Source organism: Anabrus simplex, chromosome 11 (genome assembly GCF_040414725.1).
Source record: "Anabrus simplex isolate iqAnaSimp1 chromosome 11, ASM4041472v1, whole genome shotgun sequence".
NCBI lineage: Eukaryota > Metazoa > Arthropoda > Insecta > Orthoptera > Tettigoniidae > Anabrus > Anabrus simplex.
The window spans coordinates 1,703,400-1,730,057 of record NC_090275.1 but is presented as its reverse complement, the minus strand read 5'-3'; the positions used below and the strand labels follow the sequence as shown (position 1 = coordinate 1,730,057).

Genomic DNA, 26,658 nt, shown 5'->3' with positions numbered 1-26,658 from the left:
CCCGCCACCGAATAAGACCAGCACCCTTATTTTGAAAGAACAAAATTTTAAAAAAAAGTGGAGTAAAAATTATTTACAACCTTTATTAACACACATTAAATGATTCGAAAATACAAATAAAAGTAAACAAACATTTCCAGAACGATATCCAACGAGTTCATTCATCATCGTCATCATCATCATCGGTACCAACTTCGGAACTTTCATCACCATCACCTTCCCACAAAATGTCATTGCTGCCATCCATAGCATTAGAAATGCTAAATTTCCTGAACCTCTTCTGTATGAGGTCCCCAGGGATACGATTCCATGCCATGAAAATCCACGAACATAGCACCTGAACTTCCGGGCGCTGAATGCGACCTTTTGGCGTCAGTGTGTGATTATCAGCCGCCATCCATTCTGTATAGAGCTGTTTCAAGGCTGCGTAAATGGTTAACGCAGACATCCAACGGCTGTAGCATAGACGTCGTCCCGCCCGGAATGACTGCTAGGTCGGTTTTCCCATCCTTGATACGTTTCTTCACAGCGTCTGTTGTGTGGCCGCGGTAACTATCGAGAACAAGCAAGTTCTTTTGTCCCAATAATGCACCAGGGCGACATTGCCAGACATACTTTACCCAGTCTTCCACAAGTGAACTCTCCATTTAGCCGGAGTTCTGACAATAACACCAGCGGGTAGATTTTTAGGAAGTGTCTTTCACTTCGGAACAACGTACGGCGGCAATTTGGTTCCGTCGGCAAGAATACACAACATTACCGTACACCGTTGTTTTTCATTACCACCTGTTCTAATGGTAACTTTTTGCACCCTTAACATTCACAGTCCTGCCCACTGGCATTTCAAAGTAGACTGGCGTCTGATCTGCATTGCCAATTTGGGAAAGCAATTATGAATTTTCCTTCCGCAACTGAATTATGTAATGCTGAAACGACAATAACTTCTACGATGGTAGGCACCAGGAAGACGCTGTGAAATTGAGGTACGCCTTCATACGCTCAACCCATTTCTTTTATAAAAATTACAAACCCATCCTCGGCTTGCCTTGAACCCTTCTGTTGAAAGTTCCTTTGCGATCTCTAATGCCTTTACCTGACACATTTCGGTTGACACACCATATCCCAATTCCCGCCTTTCTGTCACATATTTATAAAGTTTTTTTTCAATTTCCGGAAACTGTACACTCGGTTCACGAAAAGCTCTACGATCACCACTATGTGTTAACAGCACATTTTTCTTCTTTCTCCAATCGTAAATACAATGCTCGTCAATATTGTATTTCCTACCAGCGGCACGATTTGCAATAATTTTGGCTTCCCGAACTACTTTCAGTATCTCACTCCCAGTAAAAGATCATCAACGCGTTGTGGAATTCAGTTAAAATTCAAATAATTGATAAATAGATTCAACCTATTCAATACAAAAGAATAAAAAATGTAAATTACATTCCCATTTAATAATAAGTAGAAATGGTACTGGTTTCGACCCTAGTCCAGGTCATTGTCAGCCGATTAAAACATGAAAAACAAAGCATAGGAAAAGGAAAAGATTAAGTACACTCCGGATCAGTAGAAGAGGCGATATAAATGAACGGGGGTAGACACTGTAAAACTCAGAAGAAGTAAAATGCAAGTCACTCAAAAGAAAACTGCGCAATTCTCTGAGCGGCAGCATGGCACACGCAGCGCTAGGCAAAGTCCCACAATGTTTACGAATAGCGGTTAAATGAGCCAGTTTTTAAACACTGTCAGGCACAAAGTCATATCACAATCGAACACATATGAAGATCCATAATCGTGCAGGAGTTGAAGACGAGTAGATCCATTGAAGCAACTTGCCAACTCCCGATGATCAGCGCGACACTTTCAGTATCAGGCACTGTGGTTTTAAACGCCAAAGTGAAATGGAGAATAGCTTGAAGATCCAGTAATTTTCCTCGGTCGCAGGAAAGTAAGTATGTAGATAAATATAATACAATTCAATATAATTGGATAAGTAATTGTGCTCCTCTAGAATAATTAGAACAGTTAACGTGAAGAAACAGTTGTGAAGAGAAAAAAATATAGTAAAAAGTGCAATACCGGAAACAAATGAAAACATATATGCACAGTGCGCAATTTTTTGAAACGTAAAAAAATCAGGTCTTGATTGAAGTAGTTGAAATCGGCGTAAGGCAGGAGTTGAGTATGAATGAGAAGAAGCGAAATGAAGGTGGAATTGTTTTTTTTTTAAATATATAAAGTAAAGATAGAATAAATTAATAGAGGAAGAGGAATAGTGGAATAAGATAAGAATAAAATAAAATTGAAATTAAATGGTGTTGAGGAAGGATAAGATAGGGAGATAGATGACGGAGGGGTAGTTTAGGGTGGGTTATTGGAGGTAGAAAATTTGGGTAGGAACTTTGTAAGGCATGGAAAATAGAATTGGGGTTTTGAAATTTAGAATTTTTGAGAAGAAGAATTAGGAAGTCGAAAAGGATATTGGGTTTTTCAGAAATGTCGTTTAAATTGAAATTAGGGTTGAAGTATTCATCAAGGTGAATAAAGCAATTTTCAGTAGTGTTTAAGAGAGGGCCTTTGTTCATGATTTTAAGTATTTTCATGTCTTTTTCAATATTGGTGAAACTATGGTTGGGGTCTTGTATGTGTTGTCCTATGGTAGAGAATCTATTGTATTTAATGGCGTTGATATGTTCGGAGTATCTGATATTGAAGTTGCGGCCAGTTTGTCCGATGTAGGAGGAGTTGCAGTTGTTACATTTGAATCTGTACACTCCAGATTTAGAAAAAGCATTAGATTTATTTAGTGATTTAGAGTTGTGTAAAATATCTAAATTTCTATTGTTAGTTCTAAAAGAAATTTTCTTGTGTTTTTAAAAAATATTAGTTATTTTATAAGCATCTTGAGTGAAAGTGGAAAATGCAGTTTGTTTTTTTGTGTCTTTAGATAAAGTGGTTTTAGGACGGTGTTTGAATTTGTTGATGATGCGGTTTATGAAGGAGTTGTTAAAGCTATTGAATTTAGCAATGTTACGGATGGTGTTCAATTCATTATTTAAATCTTTTTTTAGACATAGGGGTGTTGAAGGCACGAAAAATTAAGCTGTTATAAGTAGCACGTTTATGTGCTTGAGGGTGCGAAGAATCTTGTCGTAATGTGGTTGCTGTTTGGGTTGGTTTTCTGAATATTGTGTAAGATAAAAAAGAAGGATGTCTAGTGATAGTTAAGTCTAGAAAGTTAAGAGTTTGGTTGTGTTCTGATTCGAGGGTGAATTTAATGTTAGAGTCTAAGTTGTTGAGATGAATAAGTGTAGAGGCTGAGTTGGTTGATTCTTCATTTAAAATTACCAAAGTGTCGTCGTCATCATCATCATCATCATCATCATCCATCATCATCATCATCATCATCATCATCATCATTTCCCTTTATGCAGCTGTAGCCGGGTAGGGGAAAATATGGTTCCTCTCTACTTTCTTCGGTCTTTCCACCACTCCTCCTCCAACACTGTGTCCCAGTCAAGGTTTCTTTCTATAATGCTGCGTTGGATGGTATCCTTCCATCTCAATCGTGGTCGTCCACGGCCTCTCCTTCCTTGGATTTGCATTTCCATCACCATTTTTGGCATTCTTTCGTCGCTCATTCGCTTTATGTGCCCAAACCATCTTAGTCGGCTCTTCTCTATTCTATCATTCATTTTTTTTCCACTCCAATTTCTTCCCGGATTTTCTCATTCCTTATTTTGTCTCTTCTACTCTTCTGTATCATACTCCTCAAGAACTTCATTTCGGCTGCCTGTATTCGACTCTCATCCTTCTTTGTCATTGTCCAAGTTTCTGCTCTGTAATTTGTTATGGGTAAGTAATACATCTTGTACATAGTATCCTTTGCTTCCGTTGGCACATCTTTGTCCCATAACATGTTTCTTACACTATGATAGAAACAACTTCCAGCTTGAATCCTTTTACTAATCTCAGCATCCAGTAGAGCATTCTCCATTAATTCATTCCCCAGGTATTTAAATGTTTGCACTACTTCCAGGGGCTTGTCTGCAAGTCTAATCTGACCTTTCCCTTCTTTCTCCCCTCTAGTCATAACAAGAGTTTTACTCCTTTCTACACTTATTTTCAATCCACATTCTTCAATATTCCCATTCACCACATTCAACTGTTCTTGAACCTTCCTGACGTCTTCTCCCCAAATCACAATATCATCTGCAAATAACATCATGTTCATTTCTCTTCCATATGCTGCTTTTGCCGTTCTCATGATGTCATCCATTACTATTGTAAACAGGATTGGTGATAGAACATTTCCCCGTCACAGCCCACTAGTGATTTTGAACCAACTTGTCCTGCCAGCTTGTGTTTGCACACACTACAACATTCCTTGAACATTGCCATGATCATTTTTATTAATCCCTATCCAATTCCTTTTTGCACCAGACTGTCCCAAACTTTAGTCCTGGGGACACTGTCATATGCCTTTTCAATGTCAATGAATGTCATCACCATATCATTCCCGTGCTCCCATTGCTTTTCCATTAGTTGTCTCATAATGAAAATGGGCCCTATTGTTGACCTTCCACTTATGAAACCAAACTGATTTTCCTGTATCTGATTCTCAACCCTCAACCTTATTCTACTTTCCAGTATCCTTTCCATTATCTTAGCAACATGCGATATTAGAGTAATTTCCCTGTAGTTCTTCAAAACTTTATCACCTTTCTTAAAAATTGGGATGATTATTCCTTTTTGCCAATCCTCAGGGACCTCCTTATTCTCCCAGACATTCCTGAGAACCCGATATGTCCACTGCAGGCCTACAGCTCCAGCTGCCTTTATCATCTCCACTGAAATTTCATCTATTCCAGCAGTTTTTCCATTCCTCATCTTTCTTACTGCTATTTCAATTTCATTCATTGTAATTTCTTTATCCATTTCTTCATCAACTAATTGCCTTTCCTGGTCGTCCATTGAATGACTGTCATCCGTTCTTATGTTCAGCAGCTTCTGAGAATACTCTCTCCATCTATTTCTTATTTCTTCTGGCTTTGTTAAAATTATGCCACCTTCATCCTTCACAAATCTGGTGTTTACTTGATCTCTCTTTTTGTTTCTAAAGATACCATACAGTAATTTCTTGCTGCCCTGCGTATCATCTCTCAATTTCTGTGTGAATAAGGCCCAGTTTTTCCTCTTTTCTTCCTCCACTACTTTCTTGGCCAAATTCTTTGCCTCCACATATTTTCTTTTACTTTCTTCAGTCGTAGATGTTTTCCATGCTTTCCATGCCATTTTCTTTTCCTTCACTTTAATCTTTACCCTATCATTGCACCAGTGTGTTTCTTTGTCTTTCACATTTCCTGACGTTCTACCACACACCTTTTCTGCACATCCAACCAGTGCTTCCTTAAATCTTTTCCATTCCTCTTCAACATTCCCCACCTTCTGTCCTGGGTACCAAGGGTATTATTTCCCTTTGAAATTCTTCTTGTATGCTTTTCTCCTTCAACTTCCATAGTTTAATTCTTTTCTCTCTTCTTAATTGGGGTTTTTCAATCTTTCCAACTTTCAATTTTCCTATCACAACTCTATGATCTCCACCAAAGGCTTCTTCAGGCATGGCTGTTACATCTACAAGTTTCTTCCGGTGTTCTTTCTCTATGATTATATAATCAATCATGGTCTTTGTTCGTCTGTCTCCCCAGCCATACCTTGTAATCTTCTGACTGTTCTTCTTCCTAAACCAGGTGTTTCCAACAATCATTTGATTCCTCATGCAAAAATCCACCAACAACGCGCCTTCTGGATTTACATTTCCATATCCAAAGGGCCCTACAACATCTTCCTTTCCTTGTCTTTCCATTCCAACTTGTGCATTTCGATCTCCCATCAATAGTACTTCCTTATCTTCTATCTGTCTCTCCACTTCCTCTAAGAAGTCCTCTAGATGTTCATCTATGCAACCAGTTTGTGGGGCATACAACTGAAATAGGTCTTTCATGCCATTTTCAAACTGGAGTCTCATCATCATCATCATCCTATCGCTGACGTACTTTGTATATTCCAGATATTCTTGGATTTCTCTTCTAAGTTTGATGGCCACTCCATTTTTTGCTTCAGGTCCTCCGCTGTAATACAGCCTGTATCCTTCTCTCAGAGGGATCTCCCCTGTACCCCTCTTCTTGGTCTTGCACAGTCCAAGTATGGCTATATCTTTTTCTATTATGAAGTCAACCAGTTCTTCTGTCTTTCCCGTCAGTGTCAGTACATTAACTGTTGCAATTTTGATGTAGTTTGGTGCTGGTTGCCCATTTTTCACAGTTCCCCCAGCACCTGAAGAGCTGCGCGTCTCTTTTAGCAGGGGACGCCCTAACCTTTTCCGAGGCACCGTATTTGCTTTGTCCATATAGGCTATTTGTCGTCGACATATCTGGCCCAAAAGAGGATGTTGGAGAAATTATTATTATTGATTTTTGTGTTTTCTAAGAAGTGAAGGTAAATTTCAGCAAGAATGCCTGAAGCTGGTGAGCCCATAGCCAAGCCATCTTGTTGATAAATGGTGTTATCAAAGGTAAAATAATTATTATTGAGAACCAATTTTAAAATAGACAAGAAGTCTTGAATTTCAAGTTTACTTAGGTTACTGAATTTGTTTAGGTTGTTATTATGGGGAATAATTTTGAAATTGGAATACTAGGGTACATATTTACAATGTCAAAAGAATGGAGAGAAAAATTTGGTTGGATATTAAAGTTCTTTAATTTGTTGATTAGATCAGAAGTGTTTTTGATAGATTTGTTGGATAAAAATCAATAGTTTTTTAGTAAAAATGTTTGGATGGATTTAGAAGTGTTGTAAAGGGCACTGGGCCTGTAATTGATTATTGGACGGATGGGAATGTTAGTTTTGTGAATTTTTGGGAGGGCTTTGGCAGTGGGTAGGCCTGGGTTCATGTTTATTAATTTCGTTTTTTCTTGATCTGTGAGGAGAAAGGAAGTGGTTTTTAAAGTTTGTTTGAGTAGGCGTTGGATTTTTGTGGTTGGGTCTTTTTTTACTATAGAAAAAGAAGAGTCACTGAAAAAATTTTTGGTTTTATCCAAGTAGTCAGTTTTTTCCATTATGGCAGTAGTGTTGCCTTTATCAGATTTGGTGATGATGTGATTATTGTCATTGATTTTCTTTGTAAGGTCCGAGATGAGTTTATTATTATTAATTGAATTATTAATATCACTATTTTTATTATTATTATTATTATTATTATTAAGAGAAGTGTTTTTGTCATTGTTAAGGAAGATTTTTTTCGAGTTTTCTTTTTACTTCATATCTGATTTCATCTTGTTCATCTGTGGCATTTTGTTAATGGCTATTTCAGATTCAATAATTAAATTAGTGGCTAAATTGGAAGTGTTGAGGTTGGGCCAATTGTGTTTGAGGCCCTTTGAAAGAATTGAGTTTTCATCATCACTCAGAGTTGTTTTAGATAAATTTACAATGGGAGGATGGAATTGATCAATAGTTTTGGAGGGTGTGTTAATGTTCTTAAACTGAAATTTATGTGAAGAAGATTTGTTCTTAAGAATGTTGAGTTTTTTCTCCAGGGTTTGTTGTTTAATTGACAATTCATGAAATAATTTATTATCTACTTGAGTTAGGAAAAGGTTCCATTGTGCACTCGGGAGAAGATTGGCAATTTCTAGATGTGTTTCGTATAATCTGTTGTTTAAAAATGATTTTTTCTTGTATAAGAAACAAATTTAGTTTTTTAACCAAATTTTGTTGGTTATTCTTTCGGTTTTTAACATGTGAGGAGAAGAATGGATTTTTCTGATACAACTTTGAAGAAATTTAGGGGTAAGATTATAGGAAATGTATTGTTTTAGGAATTCGATGCCTTTTCCTAATTTAGCGATCTTGATCTTAAGGCCCATGTAAGAGAAGGCTTTTTGCTTAGTTTGGTTAGCTTGTACATTTAAAGTTAAAAATTTCATTGTTCCGTATTGAAGAATATTACAGTTAAAATTGAAATAATTGATAAAGAGATTCAACCTATTCAATACAAAAGAATAAAAAATGTAGTAAATTACATTCCCATTTAATAATAAGTAGAAATGGTACTGGTTTCGACCCTAGTCCAGGTCATCGTCAACCGATTAAACATGAAAAACAATGCATAGGAAAAGGAAAAGATTAAGTACACTCCGGATCAGTAGAAGAGGCGATATAAATGAATGGGGGTAGACACTGTAAAACTCAGAAGTAGTAAAATGCAAGTCACTCAAAAGAAAACAGTGCGCAATTCTCTGAGCGGCAGCTTGGCACACGCAGCGCTAGGCAAAGTCCCACAATGTTTGCGAATAGCGGAGAACGGTTAAATGAGCCAGTTTTTAAACACTGTCAGGCATAAAGTCACATCACAATCGAACACCTATGAAGATCCATAATCGTGCAGGAGTTGAAGACAAGTAGATCCTTTGAAGCAACTTGCCAACTTCCGGTGATCAGCGCGACACTTTCAGTATCAGGCACTGTGGTTTCAAACGCCAAAGTAAAATGGAGAATAGCTTGAAGATCCAGTAATTTTCCTCTGTTGCGGGAAAGTAAGTATATAGATAAATATAATACAATTCAATATAATTGGATAAGTAATTGTGCTCCTATAGAATACTTAGAAGAGTTGACGTAAAAAAAAACAATTGTGAAGAGAAAAAAAATATAGTAAAAAGCGCAATACCCTAAACAAATGAAAACGTGTATGCACAGTGCACAATTTTTTAAACGTAAAAAATTCAGGTCTTGATTGAAGTAGTCGAAATCGGCGTAAGGCAGGAGTTGAGTATGAATGAGAAGAAGCGAAATAAAGGTAGATTTTTTTTTTTTTCCCCCCATTCTTTTTCTCTCCATTCTTTTGACATTGTAAACATGTACCCTAGTATTCCAATTTCAAAATTATTCCCCATAATAAACAACAACCTAAACAAATTCAGTAACCTAAGTAAACTTGAAATTCAAGACTTCATGTCTATTTTAAAATTGGTTCTCAATAATTATTTTACCTTTGATAACACCATTTATCAACAAGATGGCTTGGCTATGGGCTCACCAGCTTCAGGCATTCTTGCTGAAATTTACCTTGACTTCTTAGAAAACACAAAAAATAATACAGTAGAACCTCGATAATTCAAAATCCCGCCTAATTCGAAGAAGGTCTCGTTCCCGGTGACACGAGATACAGTTTTGCATGTTTTTTCAATTGTTTAATTCGAAATATTGATAATTCGTAATTTGAAGTACAGTGTCGGCCCCATTACCGAAATTTAGACTTTTAATTCGAAACTGCCTTTACATTTTAAAACGGTAGTATGTTACAGAGTAATTTCAACTCAAAATTTATCCGCGTCATAACAGAACGCGTGTTCCGGAACGTGGAGTGGTACCGTAGCTTTCCGCATTTACACTCACTTCGGTGGATCTACAGTGCGCTTCATGATTACTAAGTTGAATGAAATCGGAATTCTTTTGTATTCAAATTTTTAAGGAACGCCGTAATATCACGCAACGGGCAGTGTGCGGGAAAACAGAATCCGCGAACACTGGCGATGCCGACAGTTGACGAAAAAAACAAAAAAAACGTGGCTCATATAATAGATTCGTGGGCACCGAACAATATTTTCTCCTTTAAAACCATATGATCGTTTGGGTTCCTATTAAAATAAAATAATGCAGTTTCATTGGCAATTACCAGCCGGGGAATCGTACAAGTGTGTAGTTCGTTGCAACAAATGTAGTTGCAATGCACATGGAAGCGAGAAACTTTATCCCCTCGTCATAGGAAAGATCGATAAGCCACAATGTTATGGGCGTCGGGCACTTTCCATGCCAGTACAAAGCATCTAAAAATGCAAACTGTACAGAAATCCAAAAAATAATGCATTTGCACAAGGGAACCAGCATAATTTATCCTCGTCTTTGAATTGTGTGATATGTTTCTTTTGTTGCGTGAGGTTATGTTTGTAAGTTATTTACCCAAGTGCCTTACTTGAACATTGTAAATGCACCTTGTTGGATACATGTTGGAAATAGTTTTTTCCCATGGCATTTGAAAGGTTTAAACTGTGAATCGAGGTGATTGCATGTATTAATCAGTCTTAGAATACTTTGTGACGCGGCAAGTGTTTACATTTCTGAAGTACAAGAGAAGTGCCATGGCAGGAAATCGTACAAGGATAGTCATAGGAAAGATCGATTTTAAGGACATCGGGCACATTCTGTGTAAATACAAGGCATCTAAAATGCTTACAGTATAGTAATTCAATGAATAAAATTACTTGCACATGGGAGCCAGCATAGATTTCTCGTCTTTGAATCGTGCTTTTTTTTTCTTTTTTTGTTCCGTGAGGTTATGTTTGTCAGCGAGATATCCAAGTGCATTATTTGAATACTGTAAATGCACCTTCTTGGATACATTTTGGAAATAGTTCTTTTTTCATGGCATTTGAAAGGTGTAAACTGTGAATCAAGGTTAACTGCATGCAGTAACGGGCCTTAAAATATTTTGTAACGCAGCGAGGGTTGGTACTTCTGGACTGCGAATTGGCGGTTAATTCGAAATCACGTAATTCGAAGTCCGATTTTTGAGTCCCAACGACTTCGAATTAACGAGGTTTTACTGTAATAATAATTTCTCCAACATCGTCTTTTGGGCCCGATATGTCGACGACACTTTGGTAATTTTAAATGAAGAATCAACCAACTCAGCCTCTACATTTATTCATCTCAACAACTTAGACTCTAACATTAAATTCACCCTCGAATCAGAACACAACCAAACTCTTAACTTTCTAGACTTAACTATCACTAGACATCCTTCTTCTTTATCTTACACAATATTCAGAAAACCAACCCAAACAGCAACCACAATACGACAAGATTCTTCGCACCCTCAAGCACATAAACGTGCTACTTATAACAGCTTAATTTTTCGTGCCTTCAACACCCCTATGTCTAAAAAAGATTTAAATAATGAATTGAACACCATCTGTAACATCGCTAAATTCAGTGGCTTTAACAACTCCTTCATAAACCGCATCATCAACAAATTCAAACACCGTCCTAAAAGACACAAGAAAACAAACTGCATTTTCCACTTTCACTCAAGATGCTTATAAAATAACTAATATTTTTTAAAAACACAAGAAAATTTCTTTTAGAACTAACAATAGAAATTTAAATATTTTACACAACTCTAAATCACTAAATAAATCTAATGCTTTTTCTAAATCTGAAGTGTACAGATTCAAATGTAACAACTGCAACTCCTCCTACATCGGACAAACTGGCTGCAACTTCAGTATCAGATACTCCGAACATATCAACGCCATTAAATACAATAGATTCTCTGCCATAGGACAACACATACAAGACTCCAACCATAGTTTCACCAATATTGAAAAAGACATGAAAATACTTAATCATAAACAAAGGCCCCCTCTTAAACACTACTGAAAATTGCTTTATTCACCTTGATGAATACTTCAACTCTAATTTCAATTTAAACTACATTTCTGAAAAACCCAATATCCTTTTCGACTTCCTAATTCTTCTCAAAAATTCTAAATTTCAAAACCCCAATTCTATTTTCCATGCCTTACAAAGTTCCTACCCACATTTTCTACCTCCAATAACCCACCCTCCTAACCCACCCTAAACTACCCCTCCATCATCTATCTCCCTATCTTATCCTTCCTCAACACCATTTAATTTCAATTTCCTTTATTCTTATCTTATTCCACTATTCCTCTTCCTCTATTAATTTATTCTATATTTTCTTTATAAAAGGAAAACTAAAACAATTCCACCTTCATTTCGGTTCTTCTCATGCATACTTAAACTCCTGCCTTACGCCAATTTCAACTACTTCAGTCAAGACCTGAATTTTTTACGTTTTAAAAAATTGCACACTGTGCATATATGTTTTCATTTGTTTCTGGTATTGCGCTTTTTACTATATTTTTTTCTCAATTGTTTTTTCTCGTCAACTGTTCTAAGTATTCTATAGGAGCACAATTACTTATCCAATTCCATCTGATGCATTTGTCCAGCTCTTCAGAGAATTTTGTCCAATTTGCCTTTTTAAAGTTCCAGCGTGGGCGTGGGAAAGATGTAATTAAGGGAGCAGAGAAGCCCATCTCAAGGAAGACTGGTCTGTATTGACTTTTTGGGAAGTTCCCCAAAACTTCTCGCATCATGGGTAGAAGGTTGCGTACAGAGTCACATGTGACGAAACGGAGGTCTGAGTTTACCCTCACTTCCAAGAAGCAGATCTAAACGTGCCTTTGTCTTTTGCGTCATATATAAGATGTACATTTTGGTCTTGAGACCATTCTACTAAAGCTATGCTGCAATAATCGTTTCTTGCATCTTTCCAAGTTTCATGGTGGCTGTTGAAGTCACCAGCATACATAGTTGGATGATGATAAACGAGGTTTAAAGTCAGGTTGTGAATTTCAGACGTAGGATAAGTTCTCAATGTTAATTATTGCGTTGACATGGTGAAAGTTCCTTATGGGGATCACTGTAAGTACCTAGGTGTTAATATAAGAAAAGATCTTCATTGGAGTAATCACATAAATGGGATTGTAAATAAAGGGTACAGATCTCTGCACATCATTATGAGGGTGTTTTAGGGGTTGTAGTAAGGATGTAAAGGAGAGGGCAAACAAGTCTGTCGTAAGACCCCTAGTAGTGTATGGGACCCTCACCAGGATTTAAGAACTGGAAAAAATCCAAAGAAAAGCAGCTCAATTTGTTGTGGGTGATTTCCGACAAAAGAGTAGCGTTTCAAAAATGTTGCAAAGATTGTGCTGGGGAGATGGCGTGGAATGATATTAGTAGACTAATAATTTTGAGTTGTGTCTTTAAAAGTAGGTATGATCACAATATGAATATAAAGTCGGAATTTAAGGGGATAAATTGGGGCAAATATTCATTTATACGAAGAGGAGTTGGGATTGGAATAACTTACCAAGTCAGATGTTCAATAAGTTTCCAATTTCTTTGAAATCATTCAAGAAAGGGCTAGGAAAACAACAGATAGGGAATCTGTCACCTGGGCGACTGCCCTTAATGCAGATCAGTATTGGTTGGTTGGTTGGTTGGTTGAGTGATTGAACGTAAGCAGTATGTTATATCAGCAGAAGAACGGGCTGCAAGATCATCAAGAATGAAGAAGTTTTGGAAAGAAGAGAAATTTATAGTGTTAAGAATTGAACTTATTTTTTGAAGATTTTGTTGTATAAGGTTGTTTTTGGTGCTTCAGTATGGGCATAAACAGTGTAAATAAATAAAGGAAACTTGCAAAGCATAAGGAATACATTTTCTGCCATTTAATTATGTAGCCAATCATCACCATCTGATGTCACTTATTTCATTTTCACTATCTTCATGCAGAGGATAGCGTTTTGTGCCTTCAGGCGCATTTGAATCACACACTTTTAAAATGCATAGTAGGTGATTTATCTTGTAATGTTTGGACACAATGATAGAATTTCAAAATCTCCAGTTAGTAGACTTGGTAAGTGTTTCTGCAACGATAGTATCCATGAGATCACTTGTCATTTCCTTCAGTAGAAGACGTCTAGGAAATATAGTGTTTTGTGTCTCCCTCTTACCGTTCTGTTCATGACTGAGCATCGAGAATTGAAAAACCTAGAGGCAGTAGATCTGAAAAATGCTGCAACCAGAAGGAATACATTATTCTGTTAATGTGTCGGTGCGACGTTAAGAAAAAAAAAAAAAAAATCTGTTAATGAATGCTGAAGTGACTAATGATGGGAATAGTTCTGGACGACAGTATAATATTTAATAACTTTCATTCTGAGCACGATTTGAATAGTTACAAAGGGGTCCTGAACACGGTGAAACGGAGATGATTTCCCGTAGTTACGCGGGGATTGCGATTCAAATGTTGTGACAACCTCAGTGCCACTGCCTTGTAGATGTACAGGCAGCTTAGCGAGCAATAGACAGGCTCCTGATCTTCAACTGAAGTGTCACAACCTTGATTGTAGTCATTACGTTCAAACCTTGGACTTCTTTTTAAATTTATACAGCATGAACTTCAAGATTAACTAAAATAATTTGTTCCCTTCTTTTTTTGTAGTAATGTGGCTGAGGAGTCGTTTGCAGATCTTCACAAAGTGCAAGGCCTTAAAGGAATTTACATCGCCTCACAAGTTCAAAACATGTCATTCCCTGCCCAAATTGGTCCCGAGGTGGTATCCACGGTCATTTCGTTTGATCACGGAGCCGAGTGGAACCCTATAAAGTCTCCAGAGTACGATGATCGAGGAAACAAGATCAATTGCAACATGGTAAGAATCTAGTGTATCCAAGCTTGTTCTGTAATAGGATGAAGAGAATGACAGGGCAGCATTAGAAAAAAACTCTCTCCTCATTCTATCAGCCTCTGGGGCTCGTTTCTGGAGGGTGGGCTTCAGTAATCACAGATCTTCAATCTTGATTTGGGAAGTGTTTGATTAGTAGAAAGCTGGATGAACACAGGAAAGATAAATACTGGTAGAAAAGGCTAGGAACTGACAACTAGTCAGTACAAATAAAAACAAACAAACAATCAAACATACATCAAGTTGTATATTGTGAGGAAAGAACTTGATTTGACTCGGTTTTGTTAATTTCTAATTACAGTGAAACCTCGGTAAGAAGTTTTCTCACTGAACACGTAAATTTAAGTCCCCCTTCCCGTTGCATTGTATCTATACAGGGTGTTTCTAAATTCCCATTACAGACTTAGAGGGCTTGCAGTGGGGACCAAGACGGTTAAATTTATCATAGGAACTTGCGTCCGGAAACGTACAGTCTTCCCGCTATCAGCAAAAAACCACCACAACACACGTTTACTGCTCCCGCATTTCCGGCGCTCTGTCTGACTCCCACTGCTTGTCGTCTGGGTCCAATTACAGGTGGGGCTCGATGTGACGACCACTGACGTCAACACAGACACGGTACCTACATATTATGTTCTCGTACACAGTCACCAATCCCTGGTCCTCCTGCATAACCCGCGCCAGTAGGTCTTTCGCGGATTCCACAGGGGTCTCGTAAATAAAGTTTTCTTGTGACCCCACAGTTGGTAGTTGGGTGCCATTACGACCTATCCACTATTGCACAAATCTTTGGTGCAGTACTGTAAGTACAGCTTACTGCTGTACTGTAGTATGAACGAAGATCACAAGCACAGCAGCAGGTACAACACGTCTCCGTGCGGATCACACGCTCAACTGAATGGCATGGAATGTCAACAAACTTGTAGTGGCATGGAATGTCAACAAACCTGTAGGGAAATGAGACATCACGTGAGCGTTCAATGACTCTAGTCAGTGATGCGTACAATGCAGGAGATTTGAACATGGGTTTTTTACTGGTAGAGGGAAGACAGTACGTTTCCGGACACAAGTTCCTATGCTAAATTTAACCATCTTGTAATGTGAGCACAACACACACACAACATTACTTAAGTTAATTTCCATTTGTTCCAGATGCTTCTTCCATTCTATATCTCAAAAGAAACAAAATCAGATACTCATAATTTGGATTGAACTTACATTAAAACAATCAACTTCCAACGAAGAATCTGGTCGCTACAAACAAGAATTAAATATGTCAATACTTCCTCTAATCAAACTGCCAAACTGCAGCAGCAGCCTCATCAATTCTAGAAGCCATTCTCCAACGAACCTGAGACTTCAATTCTAGATTATCATCATGACTAATCACGCATGATGCAAAATTACAGTCTTTTTAATTAACATTATTTAGAGAGCACAATTCTTATCTAAAATTCTCAATACTGAAATGTTACTGTATTCTAGAAACCAACGCACTTTAGAAACTATGGCTCCTATATATTAACATCCAATATTTATATGTATGACTCAAATTTTAATGCCAAATTATAGTTGAATCAATTTTATTTTAACATTGCAAACAATTTTTAGCCAAATTTTCAAATTGTAAAAACTATGTTTTGGACGTCAATGTGTTTTAGAATTAAGAGTTACTCCATTTTAACATTGCAAATCATATTGTCATAATTTTTAATGTGTATATTATTCCTATGTTTTAAATATTGTTATCACTGAAATTAGATTTACATTCAATGTAATGAAATTTTTTAACAACAATCCAAATATGACAAACCTTGAGACAATTGTATAGGCTGATGATGCTTGTGAATAAAGTGAAACATGTCCCGGTAAATTAGTGTTGTAACATTACGACCTAGCAACACAAACTAATTTGTATTGAAAAGGTGAATCAAAACAACCAACAAATTGTTAGTATATCATGCACTAGCCATGCGTCTTGGTGGGTGTGCTATTTACCAACCGATGAGCCCAACTTAGCACACTGGGGTGAAATGCTGGCAACCAGGAATGAGTTAGCTGGAAGATTTAGAATGTCCAATAACGGCCTATTTATATTGGTAGAGTGTTTAAGGTCAGTTCAGTAGATAGAATAACAAATGAAGAAGTGTATAAGAAGGCAGGGGAAAATGATGCTATTGACACTTTGAGGTATAGCTGCCTGGTGGTCACAATTTTTTATGGCTTGACACCGTACTTGGCCGTTTCCTTTTGGTGAAATTTTTTTTCACTATCTGAATATTGGCCATTGGGGGCGGAGAGGTGGTGGTATAGAATTCTTTATTTCTAGATTGTGTGCCAGAAACTGGATTCAATTCCAAACATCTCCAAGTTCATATGGAGAGAGGGCATACGATGATGTTGGTGATTCGTCCATTGTATGAGGATGTTAAGCCTTGAGCAGATGCTGTGGGAGGACAGTGTTTTGTCCTCTGCCTACCTCATAATCTCGCCTATGGGCTTGAAGTAACAACATGCATCAGATGAGTCAATCTCATTCTTGGACACTACAGATACTAAAAGCTATAAACATTTTGAAGAGGTGTGAAAGTGTTTATTCTTTGATGATCTGAAGAAAGGGAAACTTGACAAAGCTTGCTGTAAGGTAAAAATCTTTTAACAACAAGCAGTTTCAAAAAGAGAAAGTAGCTAACAACATCAATAAAAGTTTCGTTTGTTTCCCATTCAGACACATGCTGTATTGTGCATATCAAATAATGAATTTCTCAGAAAATCCTCGTTAATTCAAAGTTGTTGGGACGCAAAAATTGGACTTCGAATTACGTGATTTCGAATTAACCGCCAGTTAATAATTCAGAAATGCCAATTTTTACCGCGTCACAAAATATTCTATGACCCGTTACTGCATGCAGTTAACCTTGATTCACAGTTTAAACCTTTCAAATGCCATGGAAAAACTATTTCCAAAATGTATTCAATAAGGTACATTTACATTATTCAAATAATGCACTTGGATATACATAACCTCACGCAACAAAAGAAAAAACAGACATTTCAAAGATGAGGACAAATTATGCTGGCTCCGCTGCGTTAGTGCTTTATTTTTTGGATTACTGTACTCTCTGCGTTTTTTTAGATGTCTTGTACTTGCATAGAAAGTGCCAGACACCGTTAAAACATTGTGGCTTATTGAACTTTCCTATGACGAGGGGATTAAGTTTCTTGCTTCTGTGTGCATTGGAACACAGTACGATGACCCCCACCCTTGTACGATTTCCCGGCTTGCACTTCTCTCCTTTAAAACCATAAGTTAGTTTGGGCTTGGCATTAAAAAAAGAAAACAATGCAGTTTCATTGGCATTGACAATCTTGTTCAATGTGTGCGAATTGATTGTGAGTCACGCTTTTTCGCCAAATGTCAGCATCACCAGTGTTCGCGGATTCTGCTTCTCCGCACAGTGCCTGTTACGTGATATTGTGGCTTTCCTTAAAACACTGCATACCAAAGAATTAGGATTTCACTCGAACTTAGCTAATACGAAGCGCACTGTAAACACATCGAAGTAAACGAAAGTACGGAAAGCTACCCCAGCACGTTCCGGAAGACGCATTTCATCACGACACGGATACATTTTTAATTTAAATTACTTTGTAAAATACTATTTAAAAAAAGTAAATGTCTGAATTTCGGTAATGGGACAGACATTGTTGTTCATAATACGAATTATCCGTATTTCGAACTAAAACTGTACCTCATGTTTCCGGGAACCAGAACTTCTTCGAATTAGGCGGGATTTTGAATTATCGAGGTTCTACTGTATACTCTTAGTCCTATTAGTGATAAGGCAAAAACGTTTTGTGGATGTAAAATAAATCGTGTTTTGTGACGTTAGTCAAAACTACCGTGTGGTGTGCTGATGAGTGTGGATATGTACTATCTATTCTGATGAATTTAGGTGTATATGCTTAACAACTTACATTTTTGGAGTGTATGTGTTAACAATAAAAATAAAGTCAAGAAAATAAATGATGCTTACAAGCTAAAATGTAATCTGCTTGACAAGGATTAAACTGAAATGGAATAGGGGAACTGGTGTAGACAACATTCCAGCAGAGCTCGATGACACCTTTATAGAACATTTGTTTCACTTGCTCATATCATCTGTTTTTATTAAAAGTAGAGCAATTGAACGTCGCAACGGAGGATATGATTGAGACTGTTCAAACTATAACTTCGGCAATTCTTTTGCACGATATAAAGATTTTATTGATTGAAATGAAAGACAGAATTACCATATTTACTTGCCAATAACAACCCTCTTTCCCCCCTCAATTTTATCTTAAAAATTGAGGAGGGTATATTACTTGTCGTAATATAGGGTAGGTTGGCACGGTTCAAAAGCAGAATAAAGAACATGTAATGCCTTCAAAACACCACACATAATAATAACGATACTTGAATTGATGCTTTATTTACGCAAAAAGTTGCATTAGCACATTTAAACAGGCCCGCTCTTGCATTGCTGGCTAGTTACACAACTAAGCATCACAGGACAGCACATGTTATACTACACTCTATTTAACTCATTGCTTCAGTCAACATCACCGGTGTCAAATGACAACAAAAGTTGAACCTATCACATTTTACAATCAACAAGATGATGAAATCTTAGAATTTTATAGCCTCTTATCCTCAAAGGATAACAAACTTTTAGCCCAATCTCATGTTTTAAACTTTAAGTATCTATGACCTAATCATAAGTTCTTAATATTGAATCACAAGTCATTCTTCAAGATTTTAGACATACCAAATGTTTCACTTTACAAATGAAAATATTTATAAAATCCTCCTTATCAATACAAATCAAGTCATCTGTTAGATGATGCAAAGTCTATACATGTTTCAGCCTAATCTGAAGGCCATCCTCAGTAGCAGAACAGTAATTACATAATACACAAACAAATTAAAAATCGTAAAGAAGTGACAGTGATCATGATTAGTGAATTAAAAACATACTGAGGTACAAAGTCCTCTCGTCTAATAGATCGTTCTTGAATTGTCAAATAAAACTTGCTGACTGTTAAAATGAAGACACTGTGCTGAGGAGTGTAGGGAGACCGTCAATACTTTGGATTAAAACGTGTGTAACATCTGTAATGAGAAAAAGGAATATGAGTGGATGAAAAACAAGTTAAAAATAATGTACGGAAAGAAAACTCATTTAACTTACTTGTAAACAAAAGTTGTCGTCTCAAATGGAGATGACCTTGTCATCCTCAAGTCACATTGCCTGTGTGTGGCTTGCTGTGTATCTGTGTCGATGTGGTTGGGAGGGGGCGAGGAGGGAGGGTCGGACGATGTGAATCACGGGAGGAGGGTGTTGATGGAAGGGCGGGTCTTGTTCTAGAATGTCGGTAGTGAAACTCGTGTGCATTAATGAATTGTTCACAGATGAGCGGGACAGAGGTTTCCAATTAAAAAAAAAAAAATTTCCTTTATTCAAGATTAGGCTGAAACATGTATAGACTTTGCTTCATCTAACAGATGACTTGATTTGTATTGATAAGGAGGATTTTATAAATATTTTCATTTGTAAAGTGATAACCGTCAATATGGAAGGAGATTTATAACTTGCAATACCAAATGTTTGTAAATATTTGAGAGCAAACTTATTCTACCATAATTTTAAATGAATGTATTTTTATCAACTTTTCCACTAGTTAATAAGGCACGCTACCATTGATTCTACCTTCTATGATATTAGTAAAATGTAGAAATAGTTTTGGTCATTAGTTGTAAACATAAACCAACTTTTGAGACTCTAGATTGGCTGATGATGCTCTATAAGGGACCCGAAACATGTCCCACTTATAACTTCATATTAGTGGTGAAACTCTAAATGTATTGAATAGGTGGTTTATAATAAAAAATTGTTTATTGGTAGTATAGACTGCCTGAAATTCGAAAGATTTGGTTCTAATACAGAATGACTTATAAAATGTTTTAATATAAATATTAAATATTAATTTTCTATAAGCGTGCTTTAGATCAGTCTTGCTATAGTGACTGCTTTTGTCGTCACATGGCTGGTCTGCAGTGACCTTTCTCACTAGGGACTAGCCTCGTTTAACCCCTCTAAGTACCCTGAACCAAGAACTCATTCTACCATCAATTGTCACTGCAGCCCAATTGTCAACATAAATGCCTTTGATGGATTTAAATAAGCTACCCTTAATTCCATAGTCCCCCAGTATGGCGAACATCTTTTCTCTCGGTACCCTGTCACATGCCTTCTCTAGATCTACGAAACATAAACACAACTGTCTATTCCTCTCGTAACATTTTTCAGTTACCTGGCGCATACTGAAAATCTGATCCTGACAGCCTCTCTGTGGTCTGATACCACACTGGTTTTCATCCAACTTCCTCTCAACGATTGATGGCACCCTCCCTTCCAAGATGCCAGTGAATACTTTGCCTGGTATTAATCAATGAGATACCTCGATAGTTGTTGCAATCCTTCCTATTCCACCTTGCTTATAGATAGGCGCAATTACTGCTTTTATCCAATCTGAAGTTACCTTACCAGTACTCCATGCCAATCTTACTACTCTATGAAGCCATTTCATCCCTGTCTTCCCACTGTACTTCACCATTTCAGGTCTAATTTCATCTATTCCTGCTGCTCTATGACAATGGAATTTATTCACCATCCTTTCCACTTCCTCAAGCGCAATTTCTCGACCATTTTCCTCCTTCCCCTGAGCTTGGTTATTTGCAACATCACCAGGAAGATTTCCTTTCACGTTGAGAAGATTTTCAAAATATTCGCTCCATCTCTCCAGTGATTCCCTGGGATCTATTATGAGTTCACCTGAATTACTCAAAACACTGTTCATTTCCTTTTCCTCTCCCTTTCTAAGATTCTTTATTACTGTCCAGAAAGGTTTCCCTGCTGCTTGAACTAGCCTTTCCAGGTTATTACCAAAATCTTCCCACGACTCCTTTTTGGTTTCAGCAAGTATTTGTTTCGCTGTGTTTCTTTCATCTATATACACTTCCCTGTCTGCCTCGGCCCTTGTTTGGAGCCATTTCTGATAAGCCCTCATTTTACGTTTACAAGCTGCTCTCACTTCATCATTCCACCAAGATGTTCGCCTTTTCCAATCTTTACAGACAGTTGTTCCTAGGCCTTCCCTTGCTGTTTCCACTACAGCATCCCCGTATGCCACCCATTCTCTTTCTATATCTTGAACCTGCTTACTGTCCACTGTTCGAAACTTCTCACTGATCATATCCATGCACTTCTGTCTAATTTAAAACTTTCACATGCTCCAAATGGCGAGGTACACAATTGTGAGAAGAGCAGTTGTCTTAAGATTTTTCAGCCATCATCTGACGTTCCAGGCACAACAACCACTCTTCGAAGATCACTGATATCATCCATGCCTTGCTGTTGTGCCTACATTCACACGGCAGATGTTGTACTCCCCTGAAGCACCTTGGCTTCCCAAACTTCCCAGTTATGAGAGGCTTCAGTTTATCTGTCCCTGTGGCGTTGGTGCACAAAAGAGCCGTTATCCGTTCTTTTGAGCCTTTGCCCCCAAAACACTTATTTCTTTTGAACTCAAGGGTTTTGTTCGACATTAATTTGTAGAATAATGCAGTCTCGGCCGGTGAATATTCTTTCAATTCCCCTGATAGTGTCTCCATCTGCAACGTCCTTTGGGACACTGTTTGCATCACTATTTACAACCTTGTGGGAAATGCCATATCTTTCCCGGAACTTAATACTTCCCATAAATTCCAGAAATCCAAGCGAACGTGCAAAGGATCGTGCATGCTCGCATAACAGTGGGCCATTTACAGGAATATTTCTGGTCCGCATTTCGACAAACGACGTATAAACGGCTTTGTCCACCTCCTCATCTTCTTTCATTGTGGCCTAAGGGCATCAGCATCATCTGTCTTACTTTTCTGTTTTAGGAAAGTAGATTGTGTTGAAGTACTGATGCCATACTTCTTCGCTATGTCTCCTTTCTCCACTTTCTTCTTTTACAGAAAACTGCTTTCGCTTCTTTTGATCCATAATGGCGAAAGAGTTAACAAACACACTAATACACACGTTGCTTCACGAACAAAAGGTGAACAACGAACGCATCATGAGACGTGATTAAATGAAGGTAGAGATGTGAAACTGTAACATTCATTGGTTGGTTGTAAATGTGCCGTTCCTACCCAGCCATTAGTGTATTGTTTACTTTGAAATTGATATCCAGCTCAACCAATCACATACATGTATGAAAAATTGCTACCTGAACCGTATCCTGTAAACGCAAATACTGTACCGTAATCCAGCCCGCGCACCCTAATATTTGAAGAAATTTTTAATTTGCTTTTCATGTACAAGAATTTTATCCTACATAATGACGTTCAGTACCGGTACACCAAAACTAAGTAAGATAATCTTCACGTGCTGGTTACCCGGTGATTAAAACAGGATGAATTTGTTATATTTTGAAGAAAAAGGATATAAGCAAAAAAGGATACATTTTAATTAGTTATACTGAAAGTTTGAAATTCGTTTCAATGAAATTAACACACATTATATAAGGAAAATGGAAGGGGCCTAAAATAATTTCGCTATTCTGAACATTTTGTTAAACTGACGTTCATTACGATAACATTTTACTGTACAACTTGACTCTGTAACATAAAGTTCTGTGTGTTTTCTGTATGTCAGAAACATAGAAGGTTAAATTCGCCTCTTCGGCTTGTTTTAATTAATTAACATGAGAATTATAACATGTAATGTAAAAGCCAACCAGGCAAACCTTTACAAATATCTCAACCTGAAAGTTAAGATCAGTAGTTTAACCAACTTTCAGTCTGAGATTAAGGCTGAGGATGCCCTTAATTAAAGGGCAAAACATGTCCCTTTAATTTTATCTCTTTTTATGTATTGAACAGGTGGAATCAATACATTACAATACGGACCTACTGTAAACATGAGAATTATAACATGTAATTGTTTTAATTATGCATAAATTATTTGATATGATATGCAGACGAAGATGTCCCACATTAAGGGATGAAACGTACTACTCTTATCTATTCTAGCGATCTAAATTGATTTATTATACATATTGAAACATGGGCTATTACATCTCCTAATCATTTGAATAGTCGACGTCAATATGGAATCAAAATTATGAAATATATATCATGACCTGTGTGAATAATAATAATATGTATTAAATAGATTTTAGTATAGTATTGACAAGGCGGATCATATTATCTTTCCTTTTAGTCCTGTGAGACTGTCGCTGTAAGTTCCACTTTAGGCCATTAGTATGGTCAAGTTTATAATGCAGAGCGAGAGAACGCCTCGCATGCCATATTTTGTCGAGGACACTCGGGTGCAATATTCTCCTGCAGATTATTCTGTCTACAACACAGGAAGGGTTAGTGGCCATCATTTTGAAATAGTTGATTATAAAAAAGTTGGAATAGGCCTATGTTTGAAATGAATATGTGAGAAACTCTATGCCAATTTCACCTCACTTGGTCCTGTACGGTTGATGTCATTCGGTGAAAAAGAAACACACATTCATTTTATGTTATTAAACAATTTCACAACTAGTTTAGTTAGTCATGTAACAGTTCCCTATCTGCCATACGCCATTTAGTGCAAGTTGTATTTTTTCCAGACTCTCGGCTGCTCCCTGCATCTCTCTCAGAAGTTAAACCAGCTGTATCCGGTTTCACGAGCTGTGCCCATCCTTAGCTCTAAATCTGCCCCGGGCATAATTATGGCCACAGGCACCATAGGCACCTCATTGAAAGGTCGTCCTGGCCTCTTCATCAGTACGGATGCTGGACTTACTTGGAGACAGGTACCTCTATGTTATTAATTAGTGTTCTTCCTACATGGATTTTTTTGTGTGCACCTGTTCAATTCTATGAATGGAGTGTATTTGCTGTATTGATGATAAACTGTTCACTTTATCATTTTGAACATTTTGGAGTGGATTGTCACAGAATTTTTAGCAGTACTGTAAACTGTTGATTAAACAGATCACTGCATTAGGGTCCAAGCGTTGTCCGTAAAATCAAAAGTCCATTAAATTCAGAATCGTAGGATAATGTTACCATTCAGTAATTATTTATTTAAGAAGCCATGTTTTGCATTGTAAAAAAAAGTTCACAATTTATTCATCAGCATAGTTCAAACGTGTTCAAATACAGTGGTTGGGTGTCAACATGCAAATAGAACTTGTATGAAAGAACATGCATGAACTTGTAATCCAGGTAACACGTGTCCCCTCATCTCGGAGTGGTCACACTCTTGCGTGACTGCCTAGACCTCAGCGGGTGAAAGTTGTCCTCCTAAGTTCATGTTCATTTTTTATATTACATTTCACTTCTCGTTTAAATGTTTGCTGGAGTATTGCTACTGAAATACTGTAAATATATTTTTGGACCACAGAGGAAAATTTCAAATTTTTGCATGGCCCTCTACATGTTGAAGAGCAAACTTGTACAAATACTTTGTTGTGCAGGCTCTCAAGGATTACTACTTCTTCAACTTTGGTGATCATGGCGGTGTAATGGTTGCTGTCAAGTACTACAGATCTCATGGGGAGACTCGAGAGATCCTCTACTCTACAGATGAAGGAGAGAATTGGAAGACGGCTAATTTCTCGGACAAAGACCTCTTGATGTATGGTCTAATGACTGAACCAGGAGAGAATACTACAGTCTTCACCATGTTTGGTTCAGACCGGGGAGCTCACCAGTGGCTTGTGATCAAGATAGATCTACAGTCTGTCTTTGGTGAGTCTCTTAACTCTTGTGTGTTCTACTACTCTGCGTGAAATGCGTACGTAAATTTTTTTGAAATAATGGAAAAAAGTCAGTGTGGGGAGAGGGAACGTCTTCATCTTGAAACAGATTGGCTCTCTGCTCACCCATTTCTTCACTGCCCTCGATGAACTTGTTTCCGCTTCCCAGTTTCATCAGGAGGGTGGGCTTCAGCGCACCCCAAGGGACCATCTTGCCTGATCTTCAGTCTTGATGTGGGAAGTGCGAAACAAGAAGAAACGTGGATAAAGACAAGACGTAGAAGAGACCTAAGATAAAGATGAATACTTGTGGTAAAAGATTAGAAACGTTAAAGGTGAAAAGGATCCCAAAGGGATAAGTATTGGAGAAGAACGAACAAGTTATATATAGAAATATTGGGACGTGATACGGTATACGTAATAGGGTACTTATATTATCCTGTTGTGATCCTTTTCTCTTTTTGTTGTTGTCCTGTGTTCTTAGTCTTTAATTGCAGATGGTCATCTTTCATTATATCTCTTCCCTTTGCCTATGTTTATCCAACTTTCTTCTTAACACACTTCCAACGACTGCTTCACGACCTGAAAGCATCATCTCCCTCATCTGATTATGCTTGTTCCTTCATAGTTTGACATTGACACGGCAATGAAGGATCTGAAAACTTTTATGTCTCCTAGCTTGATATCATGAATCCTGAATATCTCATTGATATAGGAGGAAATGTTAAGAAATGGCTGGAAGAATTCTTCAGACATCTTGTTGACAGATCACTTAAAATTAAAGTTTAAGAAGGCAAAGGCAATTACTATTTTAGTTTAGTAATGTTTTATTTTACCTGGCAAGATTAAGGCCTTCAGGCCTTCTCTTCCATCTAATATTTTGATACTTGGCAAACCGAGCAACAAGGTTTTTGAAAGGCTCGTCTATAACAGAATAATTAGGACTCTCATAGAGCACATTCCAATTGATCAGGCAGGCCTCAGACCAGGACGTAGCTGTTGCGACATCCTTCATAGAGGCAGGGAACCAAACGTAGTTTAAAATATCTGTGATGTTTGTTGGCAGTGTTCGGAGGGAAGGCATAATTTGCAAACTTTTGATAATTTTACCCTGCAGAACGATGGTGTGGACTGTTAACGATTGGAAGTTCCAAGTAAGAGAGGAGAGGAAGCTTAACCAGTTCTTTCACCCCTCAGCCTCGTGGCCGGATGAGATTTCAACTACACGCAACTGAAATACAGTAGAAGTCTGTCATAGCGAGAATTCATAACAGCGAAAAATTTACTCGCAATAGCGGTTTGTCGTTATATCCGATTTTTGTATGAAAGTCAGAAAAACCCCCATACACATTAAAATCGGTATGAAACGGCAATTAGTTTGTTCAAAACTTGCGTTTCTGCGAAT

General features: G+C 37.5%; 1 protein-coding gene across 3 annotated transcripts in view; it reads left to right on the top strand.

Annotated features, from left to right (window-relative positions):
- LOC136883521 (sortilin-related receptor) overlaps positions 1-26,658 on the top strand; it is a 698,235-nt gene that overhangs the window by 175,976 nt on the left and 495,601 nt on the right. For all 3 annotated transcript variants that reach the window (XM_067155885.2, XM_067155884.2, XM_068229722.1), the window contains exons 6-8: positions 14,165-14,375; positions 24,120-24,305; positions 24,972-25,245. In XM_067155885.2, the coding sequence (XP_067011986.2) occupies positions 14,165-14,375; positions 24,120-24,305; positions 24,972-25,245 (671 nt within the window). The remainder of the gene's footprint in view (positions 1-14,164; positions 14,376-24,119; positions 24,306-24,971; positions 25,246-26,658) is intronic.